At 33.3% G+C, this 10,994-nt stretch overlaps 1 protein-coding gene and 1 long non-coding RNA gene across 2 annotated transcripts; both read right to left on the bottom strand.

Moving 5' to 3' along the window:
* Positions 1 to 363: 363 nt before the first annotated feature.
* Positions 364 to 4,319, bottom strand: LOC118041559 (BTB/POZ domain-containing protein POB1). The gene is made up of 6 exons (XM_035048976.2): positions 3,937 to 4,319; positions 3,226 to 3,348; positions 2,623 to 2,744; positions 2,473 to 2,536; positions 1,845 to 2,124; positions 364 to 1,525 (listed from the first exon to the last, which is right to left on the bottom strand). Exons 1-6 carry the CDS (start codon positions 4,193 to 4,195, stop codon positions 712 to 714), a joined length of 1,662 nt encoding a protein of 553 aa, XP_034904867.1. The 5' UTR covers positions 4,196 to 4,319; the 3' UTR covers positions 364 to 711.
* A 5,117-nt stretch (positions 4,320 to 9,436) lies between these two features.
* LOC140954490 (uncharacterized) lies at positions 9,437 to 10,442 on the bottom strand. The gene is made up of 2 exons (XR_012167783.1): positions 10,189 to 10,442; positions 9,437 to 9,841 (listed from the first exon to the last, which is right to left on the bottom strand). It is a non-coding gene; the product is annotated as an uncharacterized lncRNA (long non-coding RNA).
* Between the last annotated feature and the right edge of the window lie 552 nt (positions 10,443 to 10,994).

Here is a 10,994-nt window from a genome sequence, read left to right as displayed (position 1 = left end):
TCACATATATTTTTAAAGTTTATCTCTCTAAAATATCTTTGCACTTTCTCTCTCTATAATAATACTTAAACATCTAAAAATCCACACATCTACAAAAATAAGTATTTTATAGGTATCAGTTATAACCACATTAAAAACCATTTACCAGGACACCAGCATTCTTGACTAGAAAAAATAAATAAGTTACTAAAACTAAAATATTAACAGATTATTCATTACTCAACAAAAATATCTTTTTATTACTCAACAAATATTTTGAAACATAATCAATATGCAGCCGCTAAGCAGCTTGGCAAATTAGCATTTGGCACTGGACGCCGCTGTCTAGAACAGTTGCAGCAAACGTGCATTCACAAGCACGAATTTAAAAACAACACAACTGCATAGCCAGATTAATCACAAGGTCGACATATTAAGCAGTACAACAGTAATCAGCTGTATTGTTCTGAAGTTGCATTCTTAACATAAAAGTGGTGAGAACGGAAACCCATTCCCTGCCAAGATCTAACCACATTTACATTTCCCTGCTCATTTCCAAGCACGATTCAGCCGGGAAGAAAAGAAATACCTCTAATCACATTTCAACCTCCAAACCAAAACTAAATCTGCGCATAGTACCTAATTATTACATTTCATATTTGGTCAAGTTTGAGAAGGGAATCAAAAGGGTTAGGACTTCTAAAGCAGAAAGCTCATAAGTAAGGGATTAAGTTAGAGTCTGATAGTAAGCTCCGCTCTAAGATGCAAGACACCATTTATGAAATAAAGACTGTCCTCAGCCATGAAGGTCGTCCATGGTATGGCAAATAAGTTTCGGTACCCAACTGCCTTGCCACCAGTGAACGTGTAATTTCCCTTGTATTTGCTAACGAACTCCTCTGTTGGCTTTGATCTTGCTGCAAATTCATAGTCAACAGCAAAACTAACCGACCCCTTCTCCTGCATCCCCAGAAACAGCCCAAAGCAATGGAAAGAGCTTTGCTGGTCCATGTTACAATGTGCTGACAAAAAAAACCCTTGTCCACCCAGGTGGAATGCCTGGGAATATACCCGTCCAGAAGGGCACAAATTTGCACATTCCTCCCGCTTCAAGTCCAGGTACACCACACACTGCTGCCTGGGTAATTCAAACTCTACCACTTTAACAGGCCGATACTTGTATGCACGCTCCACAAAACGACGATTCGAGGTGGCTGATTCCTCTGCTGCCAGGGTTCGCTGCCGATGTGGCGGCTCGCCCTTAAAAAAGAGAGCCTCAAGAACAAGCTTGGATGCGGCATCATGCTCAAAGTCAGTACAGGTTAAAACTTTCTTAAGCTTCCGGCAAGTCATGTAAGGGAAGCGAATGTAGCGTGCTAAGCGTGCGCCAAGGACTTCACGCCGTTCCTCCAATTTTGGATACTGAGCCCTTGCCCACTTCAATACAAAGTCATATACAGCATCTTCTGAAGCCACCTGCAGGTCATCACTAGATAATATTGCCTCAATTCCAGCCAAGGGCAGGGCCATTACCTCTTCTTGGAACCTGGTCAAGAGTACAGCAGTTAAAGCATAAGCCTCCTAGAAAATACTCATATAAATCTCCATTCAAGAATTAGAAGAAAAATTTAGTTGATGATAGTTTTTGGTTTCTCCAATCTGATGCAATTGGCATCTTTAGCTCTTTGTATATTAAGCCACCCACCCTTCATGTTCTTAAAAAGGGATGCTACATGCATACACACACGTGATATCTGTTAAAACTTCTGGTGAATGGTAAGGGCATCATATAATCTTGCAACCAGTTACAGCTAAATGAGGAGAATTTCCAGTAAGAATAAAATTCAAGTAGAAAAAGAGCTTACTTGGTCATGTCCTTGTAACGGTCTGCAAGGTATTGCTTTGCTGCGTCAGTCAATGGCTGGACAGCTTCGGCCATCAAGACACTTGATGGGAGCTCCAGATAAAGCAAAGCAGACTCTGGCGTCATGGATAGGTTACGCAACTGTCGGCTGCAATACCTCATGCATGAAGCAACCTCAAACTTGTCAGCAGCCATTAGCACATCAAGCAATTGGGGAGCCTGAGAAGCAGTTAAGGTATTGCTGTACATAAAATTCATTAACTCCATAAGGGCAGCTTCCTCTGTTCCAGGCGAGAAAAAAAGGCAGAAAATTGTGAGAAAAACTCATTTCATTATGACGACATTTTATGACAATCTCTACAGTGACCCAGACCAATTTACTGAAAACAGAGTGCATGTTACATAAAAATGTAGTACTTAAAAGAGGCACTTGAATCCTGTATTTGACATTCTTGTTTGAGCTTCAAATGGTGCAGAATAAAGAGTGTAATAATCAAGTACAAAGGAGAGAAAATGGTAACCCATGAAAATATTTTCAAGGATGGGCTGATGAAAACAAAAAACAAAATGGAAGAATGAAGATGGTGCTTTCTATAACAAAGACAGGAAGGTTCCGATGTTTTCCATACCAGAGGCATTGATGCGTAGTGTCACGTGCCGCTGTTCTGACTCCCTCATTCCATTAGAGAAGAGCTATCCAAAGCAAGAGCATTGATTAACAGAAACGCCCCAGTAATTACAGCAAGCAAAGAAATTTTAAAAAGAAGGGGGACCTTTACCTTATAGAAAAATGGACTTTTGGCAGCTAATATAGGAGAGCTGATGTGTAATGTTTTAACTCTCACAACTGTAGAACAATCCATGCTCCAGGATGACTCATTACCATCTCCAGCTTCATCATCTGCAGAGTTACAAGCATATTTATGGTGCGCACAATGATAAGGAAAAAACAGAGCAGGTATGCATGTACAATAATCAGCAGACTTTTCAAAGTGCACGAATTTCTCTCTGCCATATGAAACGAGTAGTTTGTGCAAAGGAATTTGCAACAGCCACGATTCTAAATTTACCCAAAGGAATTGAACCATCTCATAAGATTTCTCAAAGCCACAAGGTGTTGTTTGTCCTTTATATTGCAATTATATAGAATTCTATAACCTCTTCGACATCCCCAGTCTTCACTTTCCTTACTTCCATTGATTAAAATAAACGTGTCAATGGCTTCTTCCCAGGCTCTTAATCAAGTTAGTTCTAACTTAAAGATACATCAGTGTCAAGGAAACCTAACACTTCCCAAGCAACCACGCACATGTAGACAGAGGTATAACATTCAGAAGATCACATGCAAACTACTAGATTAAAACTTTGAAAACTCAATCTACCTGAAGGTGACACTTCAACCATTGCCTCTCCTTCCTCATCTTGATTGTCACCCACCACACAATCATCCAATTCAGGTTGGTTACTACCTAAAATCTGCTCCTCCGCACCCAAAGAAAGATCACCTGCATACACATTGCAAGCATTAACAGCATCAGTAACCTTATGTTGGCTAAATCCAGACCAAGCAGCACAAAAACATAATATAGAGCAAGAAAGAACGCACCAATTCACAATTCAGCCATGAAAAATAACACAACCTTAAGGTATGGAAACAAATAACAGTTAAAAGCTCTTTCTTCAGTTTCCCAGGACAAAGGTATTGATACAGCGGCTCAGCCAGGCCAAATCTCTTCTCAATTTTGCAGCACAGAGGTTCAATTAGTCGCAGCCAAACAGAGGTTTATATATATATATAAAGAAATACCTTTCCCAGCAAACCTTTAAAGGAACGTGTTCAATTTTGAAAACTTGGAATCCAAAAACAATTATATACTCGAAACCAAATAATGATTGCTTTGTTTTCATTTTGATTTGAATTCTATTTCCTGGATTTCACAGCAACCAAAATAAAAAATAAATATCGCCAAACAACCACGAAAAAGCAATCATTTTTCTCTCTTTTACCTCAATTTTCTTCGCAGCCGAACAGATTTTCCACATTTAAAAAGAGAGAGAGAGAGAGAGAGAAATGAGTCAAAAGAGAAACGAACCGTTATTATTATCCTTCTTGATATCTTCTCTCCTCCTCTTACGATGCCTAGCCCAATCAATAATACTCGTGCACCCTTCACCATCGGCTCTATTCTCAGCCGAGCCGCCCATGATCTCGATCCGTAGAAGCCGGTCGGAGAAATTACTATCATTAAAAGCAAACCCGAAATCTCCATCGGAAGCAGAACCTCCACGCGTAGAATCGGAGTCCATCTCCGTTCTTGGGTCAAATAGATCCGAATTCGACCCTCTCATCATTCTATTAAAACCCTGGATAAAGAGACCTGCAGCTATAACCACAGAAATTTTTCTAAGTTTTGGGGGGTAGTTGAAGAAATTTTCTTAATTGGAGAGGGGGGGGGGGGTGGAGAGGGATTGATATTTTTGTTTGTGGTTTGCAAATATTGGATTTGTTTGTTTATATCAAGTTTTTTTTTTTTTTTTTTGTGGCCGGTTGGTTGCAAATCAAGAGAGAGAGAGGAATGGGTACGGTCAAGTCTGGTGTGGTCATGTGGTGTACTGAGCTTTGAATAGCTTTTTTGGGTTAATTTTACCTTTTGAATTGATCAACGAAAAAAAAAAAAAAATTGTTGAGAAGAAACGAGGTGGCCAGAGGGAAATTCCGAAGTATTTTGTAAATACACATTACCAAACAAATAAAATTATTATAAATAATTAAATTTACTCAGATAGTAAATCACATTTAATAGCTCCTTCGTGATCATGAAATTAGTTAATGAATAATAATCCATTATAAAATTATGTGAACAAATTTAGCTATGAGTGAAGATTCTAATTTTTTCTTAAGTAAGTTTAGCAGAGAATTACAAATTTAGTTTTCTTTAGATTACTTGCTAATGATCATTTAATATTAGGCGTAGTAACACTTTCAATTTAGGAAGTCTTTAATTTTTTCTATCCGACAGCATCTCTGCTTCTATTAATGCTATTCAAACTTTTGATTTTTGTTTTAATCAGGAGTTTATTTTATCATATTGTTTAGAAATATAATTATAATTATTTTTTAAAATATTTTTCATATCAAAATATATTAAAATAATATTTTTTTTTTATTTTTTTAAAAATTATTTTGAGATTAACGCATCAAAACAATTAAAAATATATAAAAATATTTAAATTTTCACAAAAAAATATTATTTATTAAAATCATGGATTAGGCTGCGTTTTCAAACAAGACCTAAATTTTATCTATTTTATGAATGTATAACCATCAAGTTTACACGTGGCATAATTAAATGTGTGTGTATATATATAAATAAAGATTATTCAAATCAAAAAATAAAAAATAACCTACCTTAAAAGAATATATTTTAAATTTATTTGAAGATCAGTAATTCAGAACTGCACAAATCCATTGATTTTATAGTTTTCTTATTAAATATAAAAGAATCGTAGCCAAATTGTTCTCAAATTGATGGATGTTTTTAATGGATGTTCTTATAAATAAAAACAGAAAAATATAGAAAAGTTTTCTGTTCAAAATCCAAGTTGAATTTGTTAATAAGTCGTCTTGCCAGGGTTTGGCGACCTCATCGTAGCTGTTGGCTAAATATGAAGAAGAGCAGGTACAGAAGATGACATCCAAAGCCGAATATAAGATGCTGGGAAGATAAGTATCAACAATCAAATCTTTCTGTAACGTCCCTTAAAATAAACAAATGAAAATAATAATAATCAAATCCATTAAAAATGAAGATGGGGCCTGGTTGTTTTCAAGGAATAATGCACCGAACACGTTCAAATATTCAGGAAAAAAGAAGCAGGAATTAGTCATTGAAATTTTGTATACAAGAAAAATAAAAAGATACGTGGATTATTCAACAATTTTCAATTAAAAATATTATATTCATATCACATCATTTATTTATTAAAAAAATTGGATGAATTGAGCAACGAAATTATCGAATTGATATGGGAGCAAAATATATTCATGAAATAGTACAGCTTAACTATGTAATATTTTTTATCTGCGACATAGTCAAACTATATTATTCTTTACTTGTCTAATTAATCGGTTCATAATGGTTAATGAAAATATTCAATTGATTCTGAAAATAACAAGAGAAATCTCAAAATTATCAAAACCAGGGAGTCTCGGTTAGATTTTTAATGTGTAGAGATCTAACGGTCCGTGTAGCAATGCAATTGTTATGGTAGAAAAAACAGCATTTGAAATCTCCTATAAAAAATTAAGCGTAATCCAATTGTTGGGTTAAAATTTATGGTCGTTTTGAGTTGTTATTATGATTTGATGTAATCAAGCTTCCTCGTGGTTTAAGACTTATCCTACCGATTCATAAATACATCTGTTAGGCTATCTATATAATTTGTTTGAAGCAGACCTTTATTTAGTTATAGCAGACTCACACATAACTACTCAAAAATCATTCATTACTATGTGAACAATAATTTTTAAAATTTTAATTGAAATTTATTTTTTAGTTTATAAATTGGAGAAAAACATTTTTGACTCATAAAACATATATGAAAAAAAAACTTTATAAAATTATAATTTTTGTGTAAAATAATAGACAAATTTATATAATTAGATCCAATCAGTTAAGGTAGAAAATTAAAATTTAACCATGTTAAAAGTATGAGATAGTTAAATTATACTATTTCATCAAATCTTTATTTATTAAATTATCCTGTCTAATTTCTATGTTTAGGGTGCTAATATATATGAAAAAATCCACCACATTTAATTAATCGTGTCGAGGCGTCATAGTTGATGGAACTTTCTGGTTCAGGTCATATAAAATCAATGCATGCCGTCGTGGGTTTGATGATGGTTTGTATGATTCAATTAATCCCTTAATTAGTTCTTTGAATATTAATCAACGCGTGCGTTTTAGAATCTGTTTATTTTTATATTTTATAAGTATTTTTAAAAAGATTTATTTTTTTATTTTAAATTAATATTTTTTTTAAATAATAAGAAGTATCACACTTAGAAACAGGGCTAGCTGGATGAGCATATTGCATTAATACGCTGTGGATTTTGTCATTACTCAAGTCTGTAATGATTATATTGTTGGGTGACTTGAACTAAACTTTCACGTCACAGTATTTATTAAGAGTTTGTTTGGTATTTATTAAAAGTTTGTTTGGTATTGTGATAGCTGTTATGATTGTGATTTTAAAAAAATAATTTTAATTAAGATTGGTTTGAAAAAATTGATGTTTGATTAAAACTGTGGTTGAAATTAATGTTGAATAAAAAGTAGTTTAATATATTTGGTTAAGAATGCTTTTGAAATTAAAGTTATAAAATAATTTTAATATATATATATATATATATATTGATGGTTTTTAATTTAAATGTTGTAGATTTAACTATTGCTATTATTTTATGAAATAAATAATACTTTATATGAAATATTTTTTATTATTCCATTAAACCATCTACAATTCCATTACGTACAAAATTCATCCGACATGAACTATAATTTCTATAATTTTTTGAGCGTGCAATAAAATTAGATAAAATATTATCAGGAATAAAATTAATTTGATATTACAGTGCGAGTGAATTTAATTCACTCTACACTAGTTTTTCGGGAAAAAAAAATATTGTTTACATGACAATACGAGTAAATTTAATTCACTTTAAACTAGTTTTTTTTTAAAAAAAAAGTTTACAAAAAATAAACATATTGATAAAGAAAAAAAAAACTAAAACTGCTCACGCGAAAAGTGCAAGTGAATTGCACTGTTCACGTGAACAATGCAATTCACTTGCACTGTTTGTGTGCAAATTCACTTGCACTGTGCACGCAAACAGTGCAAGTGAATTGCACTGTGCACATAAACTCTCAATTTTAAAAAGTAGCTAAGAGCTGCTGTGCAAAATTCATGTTCAAAATGTGAATTATCATGGGACTCACCAAAATTAAATTATGTTTTTGATGTAACCAAACATGATGTTTGCTGTGGTTGCTTTAAATGTATAAGCAACCACCCAAATAAACAGATTCTAAACTCCTCTACTGAGAAACACGAAAAACAAGTGCCGAATTATTAAGTAAGGTCTTAGAAACTAATTGGTTTTTTAAAGGAGAATTTACTGTAAATTGCAATGCGCATAATTTCGGGTAAAACACAATCATTTAGTTTTATTGTAATGATATATTAAAAAATTATTCAATTATATAATAACAAATTGAGACATTAAAAAAAAGCCCTATAATTTGTGCAGTCAAAAGTCATTACAGTGTAATGCCAACAGAGTGTCCACGTAAAGGAACTTCAATTATGTTTTGAAAATCTATAGCGTGTGTTCAAAACAGGGTAATGCCGACAGAGGCTGCACCTAATACACAGCCCTCGGTCAAGCTACACATTTCAGAGTTAAAAAAGCCATCAATCTGCTACCTCGTCATAACGTCGCCTTCCATCAACTGGAGCAATTCATTTTCCCCTTTATGTTATCTAATTTTCAATGTCATTTCCCCAGCTAACTCATATGCCACACTTTTATTTCATTGCACCGACAAAATGAAAGGGAAATAACCTAAAATCCCATAAATTTACCCGAGTATTCTTAAGGCCCCGTTTGTTTGCAGGAAAGTGAATTCCTTTTGGAAAATGAATTCCGGGGAAAGTGAATTCCTGGAAAGTGAATTCCGGGAAAGTATTTTCCGATGTTTGGTAGTGTTATGGAAAACACTTTCCAATGTTTGGTTGTGTTATGGAAAATGAATTGGAAAATAATTTATTAATAAATTAATTTTTTTTTCAAATTTATCTAATATATATAAAATATTTAATCACTTACAATAAAAAAAATAAAATCTAAAATGTATAATGATGAATTTTTTTTTATTATATTCTATATTCATACATAGCTTATTTTATAAAATATAACTATATATATCATATCATATTATAAAGAAATAAGCTTGTGAAATATTTTTTACTATTCTATGAAACCATTTATAATTTCATTACGTACGAAATACATCCGAAAAAAACTATAGTTTTAATAATATTTTTAGCATGTAATAAAATTAGATAAAATATTAAGGTATAAAATTCACTCTAAACTATTTTTTTAATGTTAAAAAAAAAAAAAAAAAAAATCCCCGCAGGCAAGTGAACAGTGCACTAAAACTGCACTGTTCACTATTTTTTAGTGAACAGTGTATGCAATACACTGTTCATGTTAATTGCACTGTTCAATGAACAGTGCAATTAACATGAACAGTTACGTAAAAACATGACAACGCAGCATTGGCCCACGTCAGGAAAGTGTTTTCCGAGAATTAAAAACGGAAAACACTTTCCTTATGTTAAACTTAACATTTTCCTTTGACTGGAATTACATTTCCTTTGACTCACTTTCCATGTATTGCCAAACATGGGAAAGTGAGGAAAATGGTTTCCAGGAAAGTGAATTCCTGGAAACAAACAAGGCCTAAATGTCCTTATTTTTTTTAAGATAAGGACTAAACTGTATATTTCAATAAAACACAAGGATAACACTCTTAAATAAGGATCAGTAACATCAGTTTATAAATAAAACAAACATATAAGATTAAAACAACCTTTTATCAAAACGTCAGGGACTGAAATGAAATTTTATAAAAAGGCTCCATCATGGCCAACAAAAAAGAAAAACGGTGGCGTATCAGATGGAGACCATGCATTGACAGGTAGTCCTAAGACTTTTGCTGCATGTTTTCTGATACCAATCAGATCGAGACCACGAACGGACAAGCAATAGGGGAAATAGTAGCAGAATATAGGAACAATATTCTGAAAGATAACGAGTCACAATAAGCTTCTTAAGCATAAATTCCCACTCACTTTATCAACAATACTCAGGCAAATTAAGCTTCATTTTTTATTACCGAAATTGGTCTGCACTGCACCCATCAACTCCTAAGAGATTCAAAGAAACCAAATGTTAGTATTGAATTCTTAAGTGATCATAAACAAAACTTTATAAAATTCAAAAGCAACAAAAAGACTGAGACTCGTGGGAAAGCTTGAGATACATGTAGGAGCTCCCTTCAATCCAAGAAACGAAAGGAGAAGGCAGGCAACGTCTCCTTGGTCATGCAAACCCTTAAGCTGCAGCTCTAACTAATATATCCTGCGCAACCCAGAGGTATCCATGAACAAGCAGACGAGTATACCCTCTTTCTTTCCTCATTTTGAACCAAAGAAAGCTCCCAAATTTACAAGCAATAGCTTCGAAGTAAGAGAAGAAAAAACGAAGTGTACACCTATTGCAAAAGGGATAATGCATGGCGAATGGTTAACCGGAGATAGAAGCTAGAGAGTTTGGAGGACTAAGGTTGAATACAGGGCCTTTATATGGAGAAGAAAGGGTAGGTGAAAGGCAAAGGTGCATCGAATAAGACTGAGAAATTAATAAAAGCATTAATTGGGAAAGTGAAGGAAATCTAGGGGGACAGATCTTCTCTCCATACGAGAGACGGAAAGAGGTGAGATATCTATGGGCAAGTTTTAATTTCCGGTAAAAAAATTTAAGAGGAGATTGGTTTTCGGGAGATGGGGACGGCCACGTATTTATAGCTCCAACTTTTAGAGAATGGGCCGTTCTTTTTTGAACTGGAACTTCATCCAGCATCGGAGGCCCATTGACATATTTAAATCGGGCTTGATTGAATATGATATAATGGACATAAATTTATCACTTTCATTTATTAAAATCTAGATTCTACTCTTTATTTATTTTTTTTCTTTTGAACCTATCTGGGGAGTTCGTATTTGGGAGAAACTATAGATTTTTTTTTTTAAATGATTCAATAATTTTCTGTATTAAAAAATGATCTCACTAATACACAGCAAGCTTTCAAAGTTTCATGAATCTTTTTCTCCCTTTTTTTCAAAATTTTATTTTGCCTTTTCTTTTTACAACATCCTGATGTATATTCAAAATCATGGGAAGTACACCTCACATATTTGCATATTGTCTTACAAGTCTTAACAGCTAACACTTTGTTTGCAAAAAAACACGAAATTTCATTTAAGTGTTTTATAAGTTAAATATTTGGGGGATGTAATT

This window comes from Populus alba, chromosome 14 (genome assembly GCF_005239225.2).
Source record: "Populus alba chromosome 14, ASM523922v2, whole genome shotgun sequence".
Classification (NCBI taxonomy): Eukaryota; Viridiplantae; Streptophyta; class Magnoliopsida; order Malpighiales; family Salicaceae; genus Populus; species Populus alba.
The sequence above is the reverse complement of the archived record's forward strand: the minus strand, read 5'-3'. Positions and strand labels throughout refer to the sequence as shown.

What these genes read in the sequence shown, in the direction of transcription:
- LOC118041559 (XM_035048976.2), bottom strand. Translation starts at nt 4,195, where the DNA reads ATGATGAGAGGGTCGAATTCGGATCTATTTGACCCAAGAACGGAGATG. An exon ending in CAAGAAGGATAATAATAACG is followed by an intron (nt 3,349 to 3,936) that starts GTTCGTTTCTCT and finishes ATGTGTATGCAG; the next exon opens with GTGATCTTTCTTTGGGTGCG. An exon ending in CGTTACAAGGACATGACCAA is followed by an intron (nt 1,526 to 1,844) that starts GTAAGCTCTTTT and finishes ACTCTTGACCAG; the next exon opens with GTTCCAAGAAGAGGTAATGG.